Raw genomic sequence first — 25,206 nt, 5'->3', positions numbered from 1 at the left:
TTTATTGATAAGCATTACTAATATTTATGTTCCTAGTTTAACTAATAAAAGAGCCAATGTATTAAGTGTCTGACTAAGCAATGAGTTTGTTTCTGTGAACATTGCATGTGTTAACTTTTTAATAGTTGATTTTTTTGCGGTGTGATGTTTTACTGCGTCATTATTTCGGAATGAAACAAATTCAGTCGAACATTATATAACAAATTCATCGTGAACTGTTTCTCCCAAACATATAAGGCTTCAAAAAGTGGTTTTCTGAAACACGAGAATATTTGTTATAGCTCACTGCTCAGTTTTTTTAACTTTCACTAAATGGCACGGATTAAGAAAAAACGAAGAACTATTTTTAAAGAAATTTTTTTTTCATATGCAGCATGATCTTATTTCCTTTTTAATAATAGTAATTATTTATGGACAATATTTGCTTTAGTAATTATTTATGGACGATATTTTCTTTTTACAAACAAAAGCAAAATTCTGAAAATTCCATGTCATCAGGATTCTTGCTTTCATGGCTGAGTGATGCAAGTTCTGAATGGCACGTTTACTTATTACGTTTCACGATAATTCACTGGTGATAAGTATAGTTATTAAGAAACGCTTAGAATTTTTGATTGCGATTGAATTGAACCACACGTGAAATCCATTTTGACGTTTTTAATATTCGTATTTATAGAAAAAGACTGCATGCGTTCTGCGACAGGACAGAAAACTGTTATACGTCCTTTTGGCTTTAATTAAAGCGAATAAAAAATAATAAACAAAGTGAATTGTTTTTTTTAATGTTTCTACGATTATTTTTATTTTTTTACATTCGAAATGTCTTTAGTAGCTATTTCTCCCCCCCCCCTTTCGTAAGAAATTACATTAGAAAGCTACCGCAGCATTAACTATCCACACAGACTAGTAAACTAGCAATTCTGAGTTATTGTGATTTCATGATCTTTAATTTGTTTTTCGAATTATAGTAGATTCAGTAAATAGAAAGCCTTTGCTTTTTGTTTGCTTTTTGTTTGATTTGCTGATTTGCTTTTTATTTGCTGGTACGATTCTTAATAGTTTATGCACTTATTTTAATTTTAATTTTTCAAATTATCGTTAATCAGAGTAAAAAAATCCCTGTTTACCAATAGAAAAGAGCTAGTAAAAATTTAAACTCTTAATAATTTACATAAATATCAGATTTATGAACATAATTTACAACACTATATAATATATGATATAAATATTTTTTAAATATTTACCATATTAATGTAATTATTAAAATATGAACCCTAAATTTATAAAGCTACGCATTATAAATACGTAATAAATTAACAGGAAAATGAATGCACTATTAATAGCACGAAATATTCTTAAATATTACTCATTGTCTCTACTTAATACCGTTGCATATGTACCAGTTTGTAATACAGGGTGCGGCAGGGAAACTACTTTATTTTTTTTAAATGAATATACAAATAGTATAAGCGATATCAGTTTAATTTTTTTCCAAGTTATAGAGAGACACTTAAAGTTTTTTTTTAATTTTTTATTACGGTTTAAAAATAATATCATTAAGATGGCCTCCGTTCCGGTCAATGCATCGAGAGAGAGTCGAGTTTTGAAGTTTCTTTCCATTCTCACCAGCATATCAACGGGTATGTTGTCGATAGCAGCTTGAATATTGTTCTTCAGTTGAGCCACGGTCTTCGGACGTTAGAGATTTCAGATATCCCCACATCACACGGGGCTAAATCAGGCGAGCGCGCTGGCCACTGACGATCGCCTCGTAAGGAGATAAGGCATCCAGGCAAATGTTCTCCAAAAAATCATGGCCCAATGATGCCTATTCTGGACAATGCACACCCAACAGTCACACGTTCTGTATGGAGGGGCTGCTCGTGAAATTCTCCGGGTTTCGTGCCACTCCATTACCGCATGTTTAGCTTAATGCATGCTGCAACCGGAAAGATGAAAATGAGCCTCATCGCTAAAGAACACAGGGACATCATGAGGCGTATTGTCAAGAACGGCAGCGTGCATTTTTTCCTGAAAAAAAATCACGTGGATTAAGTTTTTGCGCCACTGTCAATTTATATGGATGAAAAATGCAGTACGTTGAAAAGTACGACTCCGCGTTCCTCTCTCGTCGCTACTAAACCTCTATGATCTGCATGATCGCTATTAAACCTACATGACATAACACTTTTAGCTACCGCTCTTTTCAATGAGCGCCATCCCACCCTTCTCGGAATAAATGTAGTTAGATGGCGCGCGTTCCAAATAAGGAAGTTTCCCTGCCACACCCTGTACTCTGAATGCACGTAGAACCGATGACAGCATGATAAAATTTATTTTCACAAAACAGACAATTTACAGTTATGGAACTTCCCACAAAAATATTCGTACAGCTCTCAATATGACAGAGCACAATCACTTCAAATTATCGAGAACGTTAAACACACAAACACAACGCAAAGCGCATCTAAAACGGTAAAGCTCCCAGGAAGATCTCTGAAGTCTAAGTGGGTTAAGTATTTGATCATTAATTTTTTGTGATATACTTTATCATACAGCATACAAAACGAAACACCTCTTTTTAAATTGACTTATAGCGCTTCTAAATTATTTAAACTACTTTTTTCCCTCCTTTTCGTTCGTAAATAGCTGATACTGTATATAACGCATCGCTATTCAAAATGTCGCATTTATTCCCGTTTTTCGCGGTTCTGCAAATCGGTCGCGGTCATTTCGAAGTTGTTAGTTTCAATGTTTAAAGTTTTTTTTTTTTTTTTTTTTTTTTTTTTAATTCCTACTATTAGTTTTCACTATCTTGTTCAAATTTTTTGAAATGTTAATAAAATACTTATGCATCCACTCAAGATTAAATACATTTTTTTAAACTTATAGTGGATGTGACACTTGGTGTTAATACAGTTTCTTCACATATTAAAGTCAATTCCTACTTATCTATTCCTAATTTTTAACTAATATGCTGTTTTGTTTTAAATATAATACTTACAAATAATGACGGTTTATTAGGAACCGTCATTATTTGTAATTAACAAAAGTGCTGTAAAAATTAATTTTATAACAACTTATAAATAAATAATAGTACATGACTTGATAGTACATGATAAATGGGATTGTAAAAAAATAAGTGGCAACAATCAGACAGAGTTCTAAAGATTTTTAAAGTGTATAGAATTAAAGAATTGTAGTTTCATAGATTTGAAGCTATAATTAAATTAGATTATTAATTATAAAAAATCTGATGTGTACACCACATGACTTCCTTGTATTGGAATATTAAATTATACGCATTTTTTCTTGCATTTCATTTAAACTTATTGGATTGATTTAAATCTACTTCAACTACAGCGCATAAACCACAATGGAGTAAATGATTTCTTTAAAATTCACTCTAGTATTTGTTTACCATAGCGACATCGTTATATAATTATTATATAAGTTAACTGTTATATAATTATTAATGCTGTTAAGTGAATCTAGCGCCAGAGTGTCGCTATGGTAAACAAATACTAGAGTGAATTTTAAAGAAATCATTTATTCCATTGTGGTTTATGTGCTGTAGTTGAAGTAGATTTAAATCAATCCAATAAGTTTAAATGAAATGCAAGAAAAAATGTGTATAATTTAATATTCCAATACAAGGAAGTCATGTGGTGTACACATCAGATTTTTTATAATTAATAATCTAATTTAATTATAGCTTCAAATCTATTTTCGCTACATAATAGGACATTCATTTTTTATAATTAATAATCTAATTTAATTATAGCTTCAAATCTATGAAACTACAATTCTTTAATTCTATACGCTTTAAAAATCTTTAGAATTCCGTCTGATTGTTGCCACTTATTTTTTTACAATCCCATTTATCATGTACTATCAAGTCATGTACTATTATTTATTTATAAGTTGTTATAAAATTAATTTTTACAGCACTTTTGTTAATTACAAATAATGACGGTTACTAATAAACCGTCATTATTTGTAAATATTATATTTAAAAAAAAAACAGCATATTAGTTCGATAAACAGGAATAAATAAGTAGGAACTGACTTTAATATATGAAAAAACTGTATTAACACCAAGTGTCACATCCACTATAAGTTTAAAAAAATGTATTTAAACTTGAGTTGATGCATAAGTATTTTATTAAAATTTCAAAATTTGAACAAGATAGTGAAAACTGATAGTAGGAATTTAAAAAAAAAAAAAAAAAAAAAAAAAACTTTAAACATTGAAACTAACAACTTCGAAATGACCGCGACCGATTTGCAGAACCGCGAAAAACGGGAATAAATGCGACATTTTGAATAGCGATGCGTTATATACAGACAGTATCAGCTATTTACGCACGAAAAGGAGGAAAAAAAGTAGTTTAAATAATTTAGGAGCGCTATAAGTCAATTTAAAGAGAGGTGTTTCGTTTTGTATGCTGTATGATAAAGTATATCACAAAAAATTAATGATCAAATACTTAACCCACTTAGACTTCAGAGATCTTCCTGGGAGCTTTACCGTTTTAGATGCGCTTTGCGTTGTGTCTGTGTGTTTAACGTTCTCGATAATTTGAAGTGATTGTGCTCTGTCATATTAAGAGTTGTACGAATATTTTTGTGGTAAGTTCTATAACTGTAAATTGTTTGTTTTGTGAAAATAAATTTTATCATGCTGTCATCGGTTCTACGTGCATTCAATGTACAGGGTGTGGCAGGAAAACTTCCTTATTTGAAACGCGCGCCATCTAGGTACATTTATTCCGAGAAGGGTGGGATGGCGCTCATTGAAAAAGAGCAGTATCTAAAAGTTTTATGTCATGTACGCTTAATAGCGATCATGCAAATCATGTAGGTTTAGCAGCGACGAGAGAGGAACGCGCGTTCTCCGTGGAGTCATACTTTTCAACGTACTGCATTTTTCATCCATATAAATTCGTAGTGGTGCAAAAACTTAAACCACGCGATTTTCTTTCACGAAAAAATGCATGCAAAGCCGTTCTTGACAATACTCCTCATGATGTCCCTGTGTTCTTTAGCGATGAGGCTCATTTTCATCTTTCCAGTTGCAGTACGCGTTAAGCAAAACATGCGGTAATGGAGTGGCACGAATCCCGGAGAATTTCACGAGCAGCCCCTCCATACAGAACGTGTGACTGTTGGGTGTGCATTGTCCAGAATAGGCATCATTGGGCCATGATTTTTTGGAGAACATTTGCCTGGATGCCTTATCTCCTTACGAGGCGATCGTCAGCGGCCAGCGCGCTCGCCTGATTTAGCCCCGTGTGATTTCTTTTGTGGGGCTATCTGAAATCTCTAACGTCCAAAGGCCGTGGCTCGACTGAAGAACAATATTCAAGCTGCTATCGACAACATACCCGTTGATATGCTGGTAAGAATGGAAAGAAACTTCAAAACTCGACTCTCTCGATGCATTGACCGGAACGGAGGCCACCTTAATAATATTATTTTTTAAACCGTAATAATAATAATAATAAAAAAAAAAACCTTTAAGTGTCTCTCTATTACTTGGAAAAAAATTAAACTGATACCGCTTATACTATTTGTATATTCATTTTTAGAAAAAAAAGGTAGTTTCCCTGCCTCACCCTGTAATACGAATAATTTGAAAAATTAAAATAAGTGTATAAATTATTAAGAATCGTATGGATGGCTTTTTATTTGCTGAATCTACGATAATTCAAAATTCACTACGATAAAAAACAAATTAAACATCATGAAATCCCAATAACACAAAATTGCTAGTTTGCTAGTCTGTGTGGATAGTTAATGCTGCGATAGCTTTCTAATGTAATTTCTTACGAAAGGGGGGGGGGAAGAAATAGCTACTAAAGACATTTCGAATGTAAAAAATAAAAATAAAAAAATCGTAGAAACATTTAAAAAAAATTCACTTTATTTATTATTTTTATTCACTTTAACTGAAACCAAAAAGACGTATAACAGTCTCCTGTCGCAGAACGCATCAGTCTTTTTCAATAAATACGAATATTAAAAACGTCAAAATGGATTTCACGTGTGGTTCAATTCAATCGCAATCAAAAAATTCTAAGCGTTTCTTCATAACTATACTTATCATATTTTCGTCGAAATATGCTGCCTGAAACTTTTCGCGATTACAATACTTCCTTTTTACTTCGTATAAGGAAGTAAAAATGTAATGTCCTTTTATCCTATTATGTAGCGAAAATTCACCCACAGTTCTATGTTAACGTGATAATAATATATGTTCAAAATATAACCCTTTAAAATGTCCCGTCCTTATTAAAATAAATAAACAGCACTGTAGATTATGCAGTAATATATCTAGGACGAAAACTCTTCGCAACAGGTCAACATATGTCACCTAGATGGAATATTAATTGGACTGTTCGAAACTCATTGGAAAAAAGGTTCCTTGCAATAGTGAAGCATTACAAGAGATGGATAGAATGAGAAACTATGGACCAACATCAGCTTCATAAATTAGAAACGAAAAAATGTTAATTATGTTAATAAAAACTAAAATAAAATTTGTCTTTGTTGACCTAAGTAGGAATTGACTTAAAAAAATATTAATTAAAAATTATAAATTATATAATAAAACTACATTATTATATAATTGTTTATATTATTATATAATAAAATTATATTATTATACATTATTATATAATTAAATTAGATTATTAATTATAAAAAATTAATTAATTAAGGTTCGTAAACCTTAATTAATTAACCTGTAGTATCGCGTGGCCCCAACTTGTCAGCAACTGCGGTAGTGACTGCTACGAAGTGTAAATTTACACAAACACGTAAGAAGGGTTTAAAGCACTTTTTATTCAACTTTAAAAATAACAGCTGCGTCCACTTGGCGCTCACAAACTACGCTGACCCGGCGGTTTAACAGAAACAGAATGTAAAACTGAAAAATAATAACTGGATGATTAAATAGCTAGATCACTACCTACGAGGCTCTGAGATCTTAACTAATCTAACCGCGTTCTAAAATACAGCTGAGATTCAGCGAGCTTACTAATTAAGCAGTTGAAGGATTCAGCAAAAACTGCCGAGATAGGCACACAGGCCGAAAGGCGTGGTTCTTAAATTTCTACCTAGCAACCTTCACGTTCGCGATTCAAGAAGCAGACCTACACTCTCGTTTTCCTTCTATTTAACTCAACTTACTTCTGCTAAAATTTGAATATACTGCGCGCTCTACTACAATTTACATACTCTAGCATTGGCAATTCTAAGGAAAAGTTAAGGCTTGACAGGAAAGATAACTTAAAATAAATGTTAGTTAAAATAAATATAAACCCTACAAACCTTAGGTTAACATGTCTACAAAACAACAACAACAACTAAAAAAAAAAAAAAAAAAAAAATAGAAACATTAACTTTAGAAAGACAATTAAATGTACTGATTATAGTGGTGACGATTTACCGCAAAGGAAGCTGGGAACTTGCCATTAAAGGAATAATTTTATAGGCAACGAGTGGGCCCTCCACCGGCCGAGCGGTAAATTCGCCGAACACTGGTAGTTCAGTTCGAGGCTCGAAATGCCGCGAACGGGCTGGGTGCAGGGCGCCCTCGTGCCTTTCCTCATGTGTAATGTGTATAATAGCCAGTTTCCCTTAGAAAATCCTCCACGAAGGCATCCCTCCCTTTACGCAGATAGCTCCCGAGGCTTTGCCGTAATCACATAAACCAAACAAGCAGCGAGTGCTTTTGAGATTGCTAAAGAATGTCTATAAAGTAAATTTTTTGTAATCTTTTTTTTTTTTTTTTCTTTACATGAAAAAACTTGATTTCTATGTTTTAAAATAGAGTATTTCATAAAATTCTGTATGATAAAATTTTTTTCTCAGGGAAAACCGCCTAAAATAATTCTTATTAAAAAATATGGGTATCGATGTGGCATGCGATCTACTGCTTTCAGTTATTTACTCACTTTTTAGATTGCGTATATTCGAATATGAAAGCTAACGAATGTTTTATTTTATGAAGCTACTGAAATTCAAATATAATCGGTTATTAAATTAATTAACGTAATATTATATTTTTAAATATTTCTACTTATTTTAGTATAAAAATTAACATTTCATATTTAAAACTAAATAATTTAAATTTTAAGATGGCATCATTAAAACTACTTTTTATTTTAATCATTTCTTTTTCCCGCAAATTTTTCGCATGCTCGAATATGAAAACCGTGGAATTTTATAAAATGTAGATCCATTAATAAAAGTGATGACTATTTTTGGCTATGTTGCATGACACTGGTAATGTATATAGCTGAATTATTCATAAAAACAGTCGTTTTAAGGATCACTTCTGCTTTTGCTGTTCAGGATTGGAAGAAATTAAAATCTAATGGAATTCTTTTCATCTATGTATTCTATTTACGTATTCATTTATTTAGTCTCATATATATATGATTTTAAAGAATCCAGTTAATATAATTTAATAAAAATATTCAGTGTTTTCAATTAGATATATTCTGAATTTAATGCATTTTTATTTAAATTAATCAGATTAAAAAGTAAAAAGATAATATTAAGTACTGCGTTTACTGTTTTTAAATCCCTTAGTTTTTTAATGACTAACAGAAAGATTAAATGTCGTACACTTTGCAGAGTGACAACACACTGGATAAGTACACTTTGCGTATAAGATAAAAGTATTTTATTTCTAGCAAAGGCAAGAAAGACATTGCTGTGTAGGAACACGGATGCTTCATTTTTTAATAATAGATAATTTATTTTCGGCTACATTATTCGCTATATCTTTGCAAATAATCTGCAATTTTACTGATATTACGATAATAATAATAAACCAATATATAACAACTTCTACTTCAGTATTTATCTTTAACAAACCTGAAGAGACTTGAAGAACAAAACTAATCATTCAAATCGACCATCACTGATAGTCACTGATCGGCTACCTACATCAAAAATTCAACAACAGCAAGATCGACCATCCCACGAGACCCCCAAATCATACAGAACACCACAATCGTCCAAAACATGGAACCCCTAAATCGAACAGAAAAAGCGCATTGTCGTCAATGTATACTTTGTTTCAGTCGTAAATTAAATTCTTATAAATAATAATATTCTTAAGACTTTAAGATCACTTCTTAAGATATTTTCTGATATCCCGTATTATCACGTTATCGTATATTTTAAATGCTACTGAATTTAATCTGTTGTCAAAGCCTGAAGCTAAACTCAATTGCGGAAATACTCAGAACAAAACAGAAACACAATTATACGATATCTTTCTTTCTTATGGGAAATAAAAGCTATAGATTTTTCCTTACTGAAACCTGAAACTTATTTTCGCTCACACGACAATCGCGTGCAAAAAGCCGCATGCAAATTAATTCTTTTGTGAATAACTTCTTTCACAAAGAAAGAAGCATTGTTATAATACAAAATTAAATTTCAAATTGCGCAAGTATCCCGCAGATTGCTCTCAGAAATGTTTCTTGTGAATAATAAACTGTCACCAAAATTATCATTTCGTCTGGGTTTTTCCCAAGTAATTTGAAAATTCAACGAGAGGGATAATTGTTGCTTTTTAAGCTATTATTGAATTCATGCAGAGCAGTTTCTCTGGAAGTTCAAAAGCTTTATTGGAATCGAAATGTCATCAAGTGTCAAGCTGTTGTAAGAAATAAGCTTTTTAAGTTTTCAGAGAAATAAAAATAAGCGGTACTGTTCTGTTTTCGGGATGGAAATCGTCGCCAAATATTTTGCTAAACTCGCCAAGGGATTGGTTCATATAAAGTCGTCAACGTTTATTTTTAAAGTCATAACAATGTTTACTTTTTGGAAAAAAAAAAAAAAAAAATTAAGAATGCCTTTTCAAAATTGGCAACGAAAATACAAATTCTAAAGATGTAACGGTTGCTTATGTTTTCATTATTGTTGTATTTACCATGGATATGAAAATTTGGGGCATATCTAATGATGAAACACCTGCCATACAATTTCTTCAGGAACGTGAAATTATTCTCTCTGACAGAAAGTGCACGGAAATCTATGAAATGGTGTTTAGAATTAATTTCATTGAATTTTGTTAATATCAACTTAATATAAATCACTGCACTGTATTATTGACTGAAAAAGTTATATAAGAGAAGTATGTGACCGTGCATTAATATCTAGATCGTCAGTTAAAATAGGCGGCACTGGTAGTATTATCGAAATTGATAACGTCTGTTTTCCCGTCGAAAAAATAATGTTGGTTGTATCCTTTCGCCCTAGTGGGTGTGCGACGGGATTTGTCGAGAAACAAAAGAATATTTTTTTTTTAGTTACTGTGCCTACCCACCCTGCCAGAAGTTTGCTTAAAAGTTATTGAAGAAAATATAATTGCTGTTATAAATATACTCGAACTGTTACTGAAGAATAGAGATAGGCTAGCTTTGAACATTTCTCCGTTAATTATATTAATTATATATATAAATTTTATCGATCCGATACTGGTTTTCATACGCAAACTATCGAAAAGTTATGGGGCAGTGCGAAATAAACGTCAACGCAGCATTAAGTGTAGATTCTTATTTAAATAAGCTTCTGTGGCAGCAGCGTCCTAAAACGTGAATATTTTCAGACATTTTAATTAGAGCTTAATTTCTAAAATTAGAAGTGCCGGAACCCTGTGGAAAAGTGTCAAAACGGAAGGAAGTAATAAATATATAAAATAAATAAAAATTAAAATAATTAAATTAAAATTAAAGGAAATGTAAAGAGATAAATAGAAATTTTATAAATTATTAAATCAATTATAAACAGTTAATTAAAATTAATTTTCGGACCTCCTCTTACTTGAGGCTTCGGCTCGAATAACGATTCCATGCTGAAGCAAGTGGTAGTTAGCCGATCTTCATCTGAATTTAAGCTTAAATCTGTTCGGCCGATCCTGATTATATCCACATGACTTCCTTGTCAGGAATATTAAAATATACACATTTTTTTCCTACATTTCCTTTAAACTTATTGAACTGAATTAAATCTACTTCCTCAATATCGCATAAACTACAATAGAATAAATGCATTCTTTAAAATTCACTAGATTTGTTTACCATAGCGACACTCTGGCCGTAGGTTCACTTAACAGCGTTACATCTCCTTTATTTTATAACTAAGAAAGCACAAAAATTTACCATCTGAAGAATTATCTAATCGCTGCCACATGTTCTATTCAAATACTATAATAAATCTAAAACAATGTGTAAAAGAAATTAAACAAATAAAAAAGAAACAGCTTTTCACAGAACGATTCAATGCCGCTCACTAATGCGCATGCGCTACTCGTAAACATTCTCACTTATTTCCTTGAATTTCATAAGAGATATATTTCTCATTCAATTAATTCAGTTCTGACTTGACGGCAAGACAGAAAAACGTAAAATCTCAAAATATTTTCATTTAAAACTGAAAGATATAGAAAAACATAAGGCCAGCGGCAAGAAAGCAGATTTTTCGGTGCACAAAACTAAAAGTTTACTTTTGGTCCCACTCGGCAAAAAGACACTGAAACGGCAGAAATAACTAATAAACTATTATGTTAAGTTTCAAATGTAAATAAATATGGCTTCTATCGTAAAATAAAATTCGGCCTAGCCGCACTTAAGCAACTTTTAAATTGTTGATAATTCTATAAATATTGCATGTAGATTAACTAAAGGCATAAAAACCTTAACCGGAGGATAAGAACAACGTGATTTAATCATTTTTAAAGCAAAAGCACAATTTACCAAAATATAAGAATAAAAAAAAACTGAGCTCACTGAGCCGAGTAACAGAGTGTGTGTGTGTATATATATATACTTTTGGTTAGGCCGATTGCAACCAAAATACGAGGTGCATATCTACATGTTATAGCAGTCCTCTATACAAAATTTCAACATTATGAGACTACTCGTTTTTGAGTTATGCGAGATACATACGTACGTATCAAGGTTCTTTAATATACTAAGGTTAGGCCAGGAACGGAAAAAGCGTGCCATTGGTTGCTGGTAGTGACGTCACCCGGGAGACAAGACGCATCGGCCGACGCGTCTGCTACATGATTTTGGTAATGGAAAAAATGTAAACTAAAGCAAAATGATCATTTTATATGTGGTAGATACACCAGAAATACCGGGTATATACTTTCCGATTAAGTATTTTGTTAAAGAAAATGTTTATTTTATGCACAGAATTCGTACGAATGCTGAAAATAATTGTAAACATTAAATTCTTTTCGTAAAGGAGAGCATTAGAAAATGAAAAACGATATTTAAGTTAATTAAGGGAAATAAATATTGTAAAACAAGGTATTTTTCAATATTTTTTCGTAGTATTGTTTGCACTAAATAAATCTTGTTGAACAGAACACATGATGGCATAACTGCTAAGACCATGGTAAAAACATAATCAAAAAGTATTATTCTATTTATTTTCATTGCTCATGCACTTTTTTTAACACAAATGAACTTTGACATTCCATGAGAAATATATGATCGTGATTTTAAGTTTACATATCTAAAGCAAAAATATATATAAAAAGATTTGACTTAACAAATTCATATTTAAATACCATAAAATTCTACAAATTTCTTAATATCCGTCATTATACTTTTAAATAGTATACTTATCACATTCTTTTTAAAGCGAAAAGTCACTTCATACTGATTCACTTCAGATTTTAGCAGAAGTGCATATATTTTCAGTATAATCTAAAAGTACTCTTATAATCCCTTACACTCCCAAGATTTCTATATAACATTTATCCTGACGTGATTATTTGCTATAGTAAATAATCTTCGATATTGGCATCCTATTCTTCCTTCCATACATTAAAAATGGAACAATTAAAATACATTTTCTTACACATATACGCACAATGATAATAATAATAAATTTGCCCTACATCTTAGTTTCGGCCCACCAGCGGCTGAGCGGTAAAGTCGCTGAACACTGGTAGTTCGGTTCGAATCCCGCGAACGGACTGGCTGCATGGGCGTTTTCGTGGTTTTCCTCATGTGTAACGTGTATACGAGCCAGTTTACCTGAGAAAGTCCTCCACGAAGGCATCACACCTATTGCGCAGATAGCCCTAGTGTGCTTTGCCATAATTAAATACACCACCACATCTTAATTTCAATTTAGCCTGTACACAAATTAAATATTTTTAATTACTAATGTATTTTTATCAGGTTGTTTCTTAAAATACTTTTGTTATACTCGAAGTATGTGTTCAATATTGAATTATTTTTCTTTCTCTTATAATTAAAAACAAGTTATATGAAATCAAAATTAAAACATATGCAGCAGTTAAATAACACTGAACAGAATATCTTACTTACACTTTCGCTATTTTTTCGCTAGCATTATACACAGATTTGTTTTCCTTCAGATTCAAGCATGTGTAAGTTATATCAATTAAATTACATCACACATACCTGTATGCATCAGTTAAATAACACTGAAGGAAATATGTCACTCACTCATTCGATGTTTGCATCATAGCGTGGTCGAGAAATTGTTCTTTCCTCACGGTGAGGCATGTATCAGTTTACTTAGTTCGCAAAGCTTAACCCAGACGCTGCTTCAATACATAGAATTACGTTTGGGATGTAAAGAAAGTAACCAAAACATGTGAATGAAGTTGGATACTCGAATTTATTAACTAATCATTCAGGTACTCAGTATTGGTAAACATGACACTGAGTTTAAATATCTCACTACGATGTCGCATACACAAAATGAAGATTATGATAAAAAATTATTTAAAATGAGAAATTTTTCAATTTAAAGGTAAAATAGCAATAAAATGAAAAATAAATGTAAAATTACATCACAGTTATGCATGAAAACTACATAAATTCATTAAAAAAATAGTTATTTTATCTGGTTGTAAAGAGTGTTTTCCGCCAAGAAACGTATTAACGTGTATAATTCTGACACAACGCTATAGCACAATTTGACACTTCCGCCTAGGTATAATAGCAAATTAACAACACAAATCAAATCAAACTGTTGATGCAACGAAAGTAAACAAACGCCAAGAACTAACGCTGTCACCCACATGACGTCATGCGTATGTGGCATAACTTTCTCCCTGCACTGCGCATCGCTCTTGGGCCCCCCCCTGCGTACGTATGTACAGATGCCATAAAAAAACTCTTCTGAATCCATTTTTAGTCAGTTTTATCATTCGTTTGGAGAAAAAGAGTTCTTTATTCTGTCCTTACGTGCAGATGTCACGCAAAGACATCGTTAAATTGCATTCGATAGCGGTCAAAATGGATATTTTGATTGAAAATATGGTACCTGAAATTTTTCGTGATTACAATACTTCCTTTACTTCGTACAAAAAAGTAAAAATGTAACTTTGAAAGTACAAACGGAAGAGTTACTGATCGTGATGCCCTTGTTGAAAAATTATAACTAAATCTTTCATTTAAAAAAAGTTCGGAAAATTCTAAAGTTTCAAATTCAAAACTCAGAAAAAAGGTTTCTCTTACCTTTTTTCCCTTCCAAAGGATCGAAATTTCGGCAGAAGCTTAATAGAAAAAAAATCAAACAGTACTTGATGACTAATTTTTGTTGAAAAAATTTGTATTTTCTCAATTTCTACGATGAACACGAAAACAAAACGTAGCTACAGAAACCATGTCTATGTAGATCGAATCACAGACGATACTAAGAGAATTACAGCGGATGTCAAATGTTTATTTTTTTTAACTGTACTACTGTTGCCAATGTTAAACACAAAATGTCTATTTCTTTTAACTGCACTGCTGCTGCCAATGTTAAACACAAAATGTCTATTCTTTTTATTTGTCAGCCCAAAGGGGCAATTTGGACAGATGGGCTATTAATTATGAACGCGAAAACAAAACGTAGCTACAAAAACACTGGATATCTAGATCGAATCACAGACGATACTAAAAGACTTACAGCCAGTGTTGCCAGAAAATTTTTAACTAAAGTATCAAAAGAAGACTAAAAAATTCGCAAAAAGTCGGAAATGACATCCGAGATCACGTGATTTTCGTTGCGCATGCTCATATGACCTTAGTCGTTTTAATTACTCTAACGAAAATTTTAAAAGTATATTGCTCATTTTCAGTTGTTTAAATATCCATTCCTTTTGTAATGAATTATTCTCATTTAATTTAGATTTCTGTTTTTAAATTAATTTGCAAGATATTCCTCACATTTAGATTGTTAGCGCTTTTGTACTAACTTTTTTGAGTTGTCAGTTACTATTTTTAATCTAGTGTTTTCCCCCCCTTAATTGTGAACATTTTAATTGAGGAATGCTTTTCAGTGAGTTTTCCGTTCTGGGTGGTGGACTTATTTCACGTTCTCATTACTTAAAAAAGCCTTGTTTGTTCTTTCACTGCTAAATTTATTTGTGTTATTATTTAGAAAAATGCAGTTGCTTTGATGTTTAAGTTATTTCTATTCCTTATTTGTTAGCAATATTATAATCAGGAGGAAGAATTATATTTCTTTTTCTGTTTGGGTACGCAATAATATGGCGTGCAAGCTGCAAGTTCTTTTGTTCGATCCGTTATCATCATAGAACTGAGGGGGGGACACTGTCTTAAAAACACAATTTGCCTGCTTAGTTAACGAAATTTAAAATTTATTAAAAATATTTTTTGGTTTCTTAAAAAATAAGAAAAAATTATTCTAGCCTGTCAGCTATTACTTTCGAACTGTGCATTCGGCTCACATCAAATATAGGAGGTGATCACTTTTAATGTGATTCGTCCTTGTACTGCATATTAATTTAAGCATTCGAAGAAAAGAACATGAAAAAGTTCGAAGGTTTCGTGATAAAGACACAGTAGTATTTCAAAATTTTTTTTATTTTCAGTTAATATAGAAATCCGTACAAATTTATGAGCAAACATGGATTCATGCATACACATTTTTAACTTCTAAAACACAATTTTCACACACGAAAGCAACGAAAGATCGAAAATAAACACATTATAATACCTCATTTAGTATTCCTGAATTAATTCCTCAGTTGAGCTACTAACAAGAATTTCTTCTTGCCATTAAACACTTTTTATGGAATAACGTAAACGATTAACTTCCATAGTCAAAGCAGACGATACATTCATTTTAAACTTTTCAATATTTTATTTTAGTTGCCATTTCGTCTTTATCCATTTTTCGACAGGCAATACTTATTATAATTGTTTTTCTCAAACATATGTAAGGCTATTATTTCAGAAGTCAAACAACAAAAATCAGCATTATATTTGCAAATTTTCACAGGACTAGTTTCGATGGTTTTACCGAACTATCATCCTCAGCTGTCAAAGTGCAAAGTTGTTTGACTTCTAAATTAATGTTTGTTCTCAGTGTTATTTTAACCTAAACATGTAAAGACAATTTATGTTTTATTTTCATATTCAGTAAATTTAATTTTTTAAACTGTATAATATAGTAATTTAAGTAATTAGAGTTCTACTTTTAAAAGATGCGATAATATAAGTCCCAGAATTTAACTTTAAAAAATATGGGTTTATACGCTATTGATTACTAAAACTTTAAAAAAATGTTTCCTGTGTGCATTCATATATCGAATTTTTTGGCTTTTCCGTATCTGAAAGCAGGAATTTATTTTATAGAATTCTGCTGAGAACTTTTCCATTCTGCTTGATATCGGTGACATTAAAATAGCTTCATCCCATCAGTATGTCTTTTAACTGCAAGTAGTTAAAAGTTAAAAACTACGCATAAATCTTCTTTATGACAATTCTTCCATTAAAACTAATTTAAAGGTACCATAATATTTCAACTAGAAGTTTCACAACAGTATCGTTCTTGCATTTTATTAACATTGACCTCTATGGGGTCATTTTAATTCCCTATTTATGAATCTCATTTGATACTGATAACCATTTTATTTTCCCATGCCATCTTCACCATGTACTTGCGCATTTATTTAATAATTCTAACACTTCAATAGCGCTTTCTCAATTTTCACACAAAATTTTGTATTATTACGTTGCTCTAATTTGGGATCACTCAGTTTTACGAAGAACTGCTCACGCGGATATCTATTGCCTTGCCAATAACTCAACTAATATCTACTTCTATCATCATGAATATTTATGCGCATATTATTTAGTTTAAACCATTTTAGTTTAAACCTATTCTAACCTTCATTGTTTAAACATGTTTAGACGATGGAATATTTACATTATTTCAATACAACTACGTCATGGCTGCCATTCCGGTAATTAAACCATCAACCTTGTTTTTTATATGCTAGATAGAATGTTTGTCTTAAATATATCGTCTGCTTCGGCAACTAGAATATTTAGGCTCGCAGAAATTCGGAAACTCATCGAATACCTCGGAATGTTCGGAAGGCGCAATAACCGTCAATTGCATGAACGAAACCACACAAACAACCAAAAACCTGGAAAAAAAAAGTACAAATATTTAATAAGTACTTTGGAAATAAATATCTAATATTATTAGAAATGCACAAAAGACACTTGAGTAAAATTCTGAGTACATGGTCTAAGGGTGTTTGACCATCTTAAATAATTTTGGAATTCCTACATCCATTTTTGCTTCAGGTTTAATTTAAAGAATTTAATTTTTTCGCATTTGTTTTGTATAATTATTTTGAAAATTCATCTACAAAATCTTTACATCAAGAGATACATAAAAACATTTTGCATTAAAAATATTCTAATTTAACACTGCGCTGTTTAGTGAAAAACGCGAAGATGAAAAGCGTAGATAAGATCATCGAAGTCATAAAAGTGCCTTTCCTGAAATTCTGCTACATTTTTATGGTAATTAAAACATGGCCAGAATCACGCATGTGTGATCCACACCAATGCCCCGAGAGACCTATAAGTCAATAACGTCATGGGATAAGCAAGTGGTCTCAAACTGGCGGCCCTCGAAGCAATTTCAGCAGCCCCAAATATGCATTTATTGTAAGTACGGTGTCGCAAAGACTTCAGAATTTTGAGGTCTAGCTTATATTATTTTCATTGCCACTTAAAACGAATATGAATAGCGCAAGAGAAAATGAAGCTTGTTTCATTTAGTATTTATTTGTAGCCTTGGCTACTAATGTTTAAAATTAATTTATGATTAGGAACAGCATGAATTATAAACAAATAGCTAAGTTTATTGCATTTTATTTTCCAGCTATCGAAATACGACGCTATGAGCAACGTTTTGAAACCAAAAACTAGTAATCATGAATCAGAACTAGTTGCCATACAGCATAAAGAAATTTAAATATAAATATGAGCTACTTGTTGCCATTCAGCATAAAAGAAATATAAATATGAATATTAACAAAATATTAAATTTTATAAAATAATTAAACACATGAACAAATATATGAAATAAAAAATAATTATTTCTCATGCAATAACTGGCCACTACACTGCTATAATTATTTCTCATGCAATAACTGGCCACTACATATTAACTTACGAATGGCAACCAGGGCTATGGAGTCGGAATCGCTAAAAACAGGTCGACTCCGACTCCAGTTTTTATTGGACAGTTTGAATTTGAAATGAAATTAAAGTGAATTGAAAAAAAAAATAATGGCAAGCTGAGTTATTATTTTTATTGATGGATTATATACATTAATAAATAGCTATTTTCTATTTTATTGACCTATTAATAAATAAATATAAGGGAGGAGGATGGATGTGATATTTGCCATTAGTGATTAAACTGATTCATTTAGTTACAAATCTCACTGGTAAATACTGTTGCGACAGGAAGAGAACAACGAGGCATGGTCTTAGCAAGAGCACAGGTAGAAACAAAAGTGCGCAGTTATCCGGTATATGGCATCCTATTAAAAGAAAGTTTCGGTTGAAGTTCCGAATTAGCTATGTCCTTAGCTTTATGCAAGTCATATATGATGGACTGATCTATAAATGAAGCAGTTTAGAAAACGGTATACATACTAGTAGTCAGGGCTTAATTTCTAAAATTAGAAGTGCCGGAGCCCTATGGAAGCTCGTCAGCAAAGAGGAACAAGAATAAATAAATAAATAAAATGACTATTAAACTCATTAATAATTTTAAAATTAAATGGTTAATTATGATCAAATTAATCAATAGCTATTTAATTAATATTTTATTAATTTAATCATTAATATTTAATTAATTTAATTAATGTCAATATATATAAATTGTTATTTAATTAATAATTATTATATAATTAATTAATTATAATTTAATTGATAATTATTAGATAATTAATTATTATTTATTGAAATAATTCGATAATTAAAGATTAAAGTAATTAAATAATTAAAATTAAATTAAATGTAAAGAGATAAATTAAATTTAATAAGCGTTTTTTAATATAATTTTATTGCTAAAAATAAAATTTTCGAGATAAAAAATTTGTACTGAAATCGTTATTCAGTTACATAAGAGAAGTGCATTTAGGCATTTAGGAAGTGCTTCTTATTTAGGGCTCCGGCTATAATTATGATTTATTACAAAAACTAAGAAGCACCGTAGCCGGTCCAATTTTAGCCCTCATCGTAGGGGGAAAAAGTTCTTTTATCATCACAAAAATTAAATATACTGAAAGTATAGCTGATGAAAATTAAGATAATGCTAAAAACAGAGCGAAACAGAATGAGGGCGTAAGAGTATGAGTGGGTGGAAACATATAATGAGGGAATCTTGGTGAGAGAGAGCGTTCTGTTTGACCGCGGCTCTCTGCTGGTACAATTATAGCCATCAAGCAGATGTGTGTCAGGGGTAAAATGAGTCCTGAATCTGACTCCTAAGGATGAATGTAAAGCATTAGTGGATACTGTAGGAAGACGATGTATAGGACGTGCTTGAGCAGTTTATCTCAGTATTTAAACGCCACATTTAAGAACACAAATTTTCTTTGCTGTGAAGATAACTAACTGTAAGCATCGATAACAATACACTAGATACAATGGCATGGCAAAAAATTTAGGCGTTTCTAAAACAAACTCCCTCAAATTTATTGCCCTTCATCAAGGAAAAGTTTTCCGCATGTGAGTGAGGGGACTTTACTTGAACGTCTCATGTTCTCATGAGTTCGCATTTCTAGGCAAATAGAGTATTGCAAAGTCTGCTTATTGTTAAAATAAAACGTTAGGTATTCTAATTTTTTTTTTTTTTTTTCTTGAAATTGTGGCTCAGTGTTATAAAAAGAAATACCGGAACTCATCTTATTTAGGGCTCCAGTGCGTTCTGGGTAGAACTGTAATTTATCTTAAAAATTGAGAAGTACCGGAGCCGGGCTCCGGCGCAGTTTAAGCACTGCTAGAAGTATTAGAATAGAGAGGCGGAATTAAGAGGCTCTTGTTAGTTTAAATTATAATTTTGATTTACATATTAAATAGTGTTTATAATACAAATTTCGTTAAGTGAAGATTGAAAGTTTATTACGTATTTTTTATATGAATCCTCAAAACTCCTGTCAAGAGTCATAATCACCCCCCCTCCCAAAAAAAAAATTATTATTTACCTTTCTGATCCTAAACAAAGTCACTTCTACTCTCTCTCATTAACTCTGTAGGTAGTCGGACTGCAGCTGGTGCTGCCATCTTGTGTACAAAATGGGGATAAATTAGATTAGCTTTGAAATTCTGAGTGCACATGAATCGTCCTCGAATACAGTGACTGGCTTTTACGGCAGCCAAAAGCTACGATTGAAAACCCTCTACTTTAAGTTTACCGCCAACATCTACGTACAGCATGACCGTTAAAACGTCGCTACAAAAATGCGTTACGTCAGAGCTGTAGCTAGTGTTTTCAGCTCCCGAGGACAATTGAAGATTTTGCACTCCTTCCTGTGTGCCAAGAGTGGAAAACGCTTTAACACTTTTCAAAAAAATTACATTTGTTTAAAACACTTTTTAAAAAAACTTCCGTAATATTAATTTGAGACCCCCTGGATGCTGTGCCCGGGGACAGATGTTCCCCCTTGCCCTACCCTAGCTACACCACTGACAATAGGTGTTGCAAAGATTTCAAAATCGTAAAATTTGAAGTCCGAATTTATATTGCCATTAAACACGAACGTGAATAGCCCAGCAGAAAATTTATAAAGGGAGGTAATTAATTTATATTGGGATAATAAATTCTTATTCAGAGATCTGAAGACACAGATTTTATTAACTTTTATTTGCGCAAGTTAAAAAATAAAATAAAATTAGTTCAGTTGCGAAATTTTGCCTTAAGAATAATCGCTTTGTTCGAGAATACATTTGTACGTGAACAGCTTTTTTATCAAAGTTGAAAATGAATAAGCAAAGAGCCCAATTCACCGATGAGCCTTTACAATCTGTGATGACGATAATTTCTAGTAATTTCTCTCCAAGATTACAAAATCCAGAATGGCAACGTCATCAAATTTTAAGATGTAAGAAATAGAAAAGCTTTTGGTTCTTTACATACGAACACACATATTTTTATTTACGCGTAGACGAAAAATTTAATAAATAAGAGAAATAGACTAAATTATCATTATTTATTCTTAAGTTTTGTCACCTTGTCAAATTTGATCTGAAAGCTTAGAAAGTTTTAATTATTTGTTTATTTGCCCAAAGGGTGTTAGCCCAGAAGGGCTATTAATTTCATTTTAGCAATTTGCGTCGGAAACTTTAAAAGTTTGAATTACTTTTCAAATTGTTACCAACAAATATTGTCGCCCTGTATTATACTTAAAGAAATTAAATAATGAAGAATCTTCATAAATGTGATAAACGACGGTACCTAGAGCCATCCAGTTTTGAATAAGCCGAATTTGCCGAACTGCCTCAGCCGAATTTGGAATTTGTTTTATTAATTATTTCATATTTTGTAAAGCATGTTTTGTTTTGTTAGGGCGCAGCCCGGTACACCTTGCAAAACAAAGTTTGCCCTATGACCATATACGGGCTACGCCATGAGATTTTGATTAAGAAACTCGACGATTTCCAAGCGAGCAATAGCAACACTGTACGACAAAAAAAAAAAAAAAAAAAAAAAAAAAAAAAAAAAACGCATTATTAATCTCCAGCGCGCGAGACTGTGCATCGGAAATTCTAACGATATGCTCTTTTAAAATTATTTTAATAAATAATTTATGGCCGTTGAATTGAATTTTATGGTTTAAGTGCGATGAACATGATATTTTATAAATAAAGGTAACACAAAAAACGTTAAAAAAACGCCTCTTTGAGCGTAATATAAAATCTCAAAGCTTTCAGATTTTCTTTCTTTCTTTCTTTCTTTTTTTTTTTTTTAATTTAAACTAAAGTTTATTTTAAATTAAACTGCTTTGTGATTAATTAAACATGTTGTAATTATTTGAAATAAATATCAGTCAAATATTTTAATACTGAACTACTAATATATTTGAATTACAAAGTGTAATTTAAAAAAATATATCTTCAGATACCAAACTTTAGATTTGAGTTAGAAAATGAAAATAAATTTGAATTTTTTTCCTTTGCTTATTGTTAGGATTTATGTACGCTTTATAAAATTTAGTGAGCGAAATGTAAAACTTAGTTAAGATTTTTTTTTTTTTTATTTTATTTTGTTAGTGCGAAATTTTCATTTTGTTAAATAAGAAAAAACACTAAGGGGGGGGAGAACTGGCTTAGTTGTTTTCAGATCATTATTAAGTCACTGAATGTTCAGGAAACTTAAAATATCTATAAAAGAGCGCGATGCGTTGACGCAATTTTTTGGGGAAATATGCGACCAGGATATCAGAAGAACGTATGCGAGGAATTTTGGAAAACATTGATCTGCACGAATAATACAACGAGGACGAAATTTTGGAACAAATTGACGAAGAAGTGGTTAAAATAGCACGCAAGCTGAATCGGGGCATTGAGTATGGGAGAAGGGGAAATAACAAGAAAGAAAGAAAGGAAAAAAAAAAAAAAGAGAGAGAGAAATCGTCTTTCAATAAATATACTACAAAATGATTCTCTGAAGCATTTTCTAAATTAAATCAGACTTTAGTTACTCGACAATATGGATCAAAATATTGCAAAAATTGAAAAGCCAATTCTAGGAGTAATCCGATGTCATCGCGGAATATATGGGGAAATAAAGTGACAATATTTCAGATTGAAACAAACAGAAAACAAAAATTTTCTGATTAAAGAAACTACTCTTGGTTGCAATGAATCAATCAAATGGTAATAATAACTCACCTGTTATTTTATTAAAGACAAGGTTTAAAATTTTTTATTCATGTTTAATTTTGATAAATTTAAACTGCAAGGTTCCTTTATGTTGATTAACCAGTTATTGTACATTTGAATCTTTACAGTCACTTTTCCTTTCCGTTTTCCCGCCAGAATCCAAATTAGTTAGCTTGTGTTTAAAGCGAGGTTTTTAGATTGTAAGACAAGGCGTCTTCTGCCACTCGAGGCCACGTTGCTAGGTTTTTAGATAAGATATGCAGTCTTCGGCCTTGCACTATAATTTCCAATAGCTGATATCCACGCCGGTTAAGTTTTGAGCCAACTTCGCGTTGTGTACCCTTTGGCTAATAGATTCTATAATCAAGTAGCTTCAAGTAATTAAGTAGATTCTATAATCAAATAATGTAGTAGCTTCCGGCTACTAGATTATTTGAATTTACGTTATCTCGCCATAAATGTTGACTGAGCTTGTAAGCACCAGATATGCTTTCTAACTTTTTTCAAGTTTCAGTGCTTATTTTAAAGTAAGTGATAGTTCGCTCAACGTTTACCAAGAGTCTCGACACTTTGGATGATAGCAAAATACATCAGAAAAACAGTATGTAGAAAGAAAACAAAGTTACAAAAGAAACAGTATGTAGATACACAGACACATTTAAAATATGTACATATATAGTGCATATGTATAAAAATAAATTGTTTATAAATTCTATGTTTTCTTAAATCCGTTTTATATCAAATAAAAGCCTAATTTATAAAAATATTATTAAGGATATCAAGGATAAAATAAATCCTCGATTTACGACAGGAGTCATAGAACAGCACTCGTCGTAAGTCAAGGATTATCTGTATTTCAGAAGGGTTAAAGTATCTTGATTATAAAGAATGAAATTTTAAGTGGGGTTGGGCGAAAGAATAATATAATTCTTAAGATTTTAGTTGCATTTTTGCTAACACAAAAAAAGTTTTATTTGCCTTTCTTAAGAGCACTATTGAGGAAAACGTAATGAGTCTAACATTTTAAAGTACATATAGTAAAGTTCTATTTTTAATTTAAATAATAAACATTTTAAAACGTAATCATTATTTATTAAGCTATTTTCCACTTTTTGGTTAAAGTATATTTTTTATACATGCTTAAAACATTAAATGAAATTAACATAGAGGTTTTTGGCAACTAGCAGCCGTTCATGATAATAATGACGACTCGTGACAATTCCTTGCGAAAAATTTGCCCAAATTTTAAAATGTTTTGAGAAGATGACATATATTCGGTAGTGAGTCGCAAGAAATTTCCGTTTACATTTTGAATTTGTGACTCAAAGCGAGAGATGTTTGTCGAGCAAGCAGTCCTTACACCATGTTATTTTGCAAATCTATATTAATTTTGCATGTTGTTATTATAGTATATTCGGATTATGTGCATAGTGAAATGGCACCCGTCACGAGAACCACTTGCAGGTGATCCTGTTATCGGAGAAAAGGTCACTTAGTTCTCTTGTAATCCATTTCCGTGGTTGGCGTTGTTCAATTACTCGGCAACAATCCCAAGTCACGCACTGAATAACTTGAACAGAACACTGAATATTCACTCAAACATATAAACTATTTAGATCTAGAAAATAAAAGCGCGAGCTATTTGTTAGCCACTGCGCGACTTAGATGTTACCCGCATTTAACGTAACGTTTGAATTTTTAGTTGGGGTTTACCACCTTTATGCTGCAAGCTGTAGACGTTTGATTTTGCAATATTAATTCAATAAATTTTGTGTTATTAATTATTCTTTATGATTTTTATGTTCAGGGCCGGTGCCAGCCTGTAATGCAGAAATGGTGCCTTTGAGAAATTTTTAATTTTCTCTTTCCTTGTTTCGCAAGAGATTTTAGGGGGAGGGGAGGATTCCAGCAACAATTCCTACTTGCAAAACAATCTGTTATTTAAAATTTTGCGGGATTTCTTTTGAATATCTAATTCGAC

At 31.5% G+C, this 25,206-nt stretch overlaps 1 protein-coding gene across 1 annotated transcript in view; it reads right to left on the bottom strand.

Moving 5' to 3' along the window:
* Positions 1-15,872: 15,872 nt before the first annotated feature.
* Positions 15,873-25,206, bottom strand: part of sing (MARVEL domain-containing protein sing) — a 34,386-nt gene continuing 25,052 nt past the window's right edge. Inside the window, exon 4 of the mRNA XM_085821259.1 lies at positions 15,873-17,461. Coding sequence (XP_085677385.1) covers positions 17,384-17,461 — 78 coding nt within the window. The 3' untranslated portion in view covers positions 15,873-17,383. The remainder of the gene's footprint in view (positions 17,462-25,206) is intronic.

Source organism: Stegodyphus dumicola, chromosome 7, assembly GCF_044657685.1.
Source record: "Stegodyphus dumicola isolate Sdum_Otavi_A_Nest chromosome 7, ASM4465768v1".
Taxonomy (NCBI): domain Eukaryota; kingdom Metazoa; phylum Arthropoda; class Arachnida; order Araneae; family Eresidae; genus Stegodyphus; species Stegodyphus dumicola.
The sequence above is the reverse complement of the archived record's forward strand: the minus strand, read 5'-3'. Positions and strand labels throughout refer to the sequence as shown.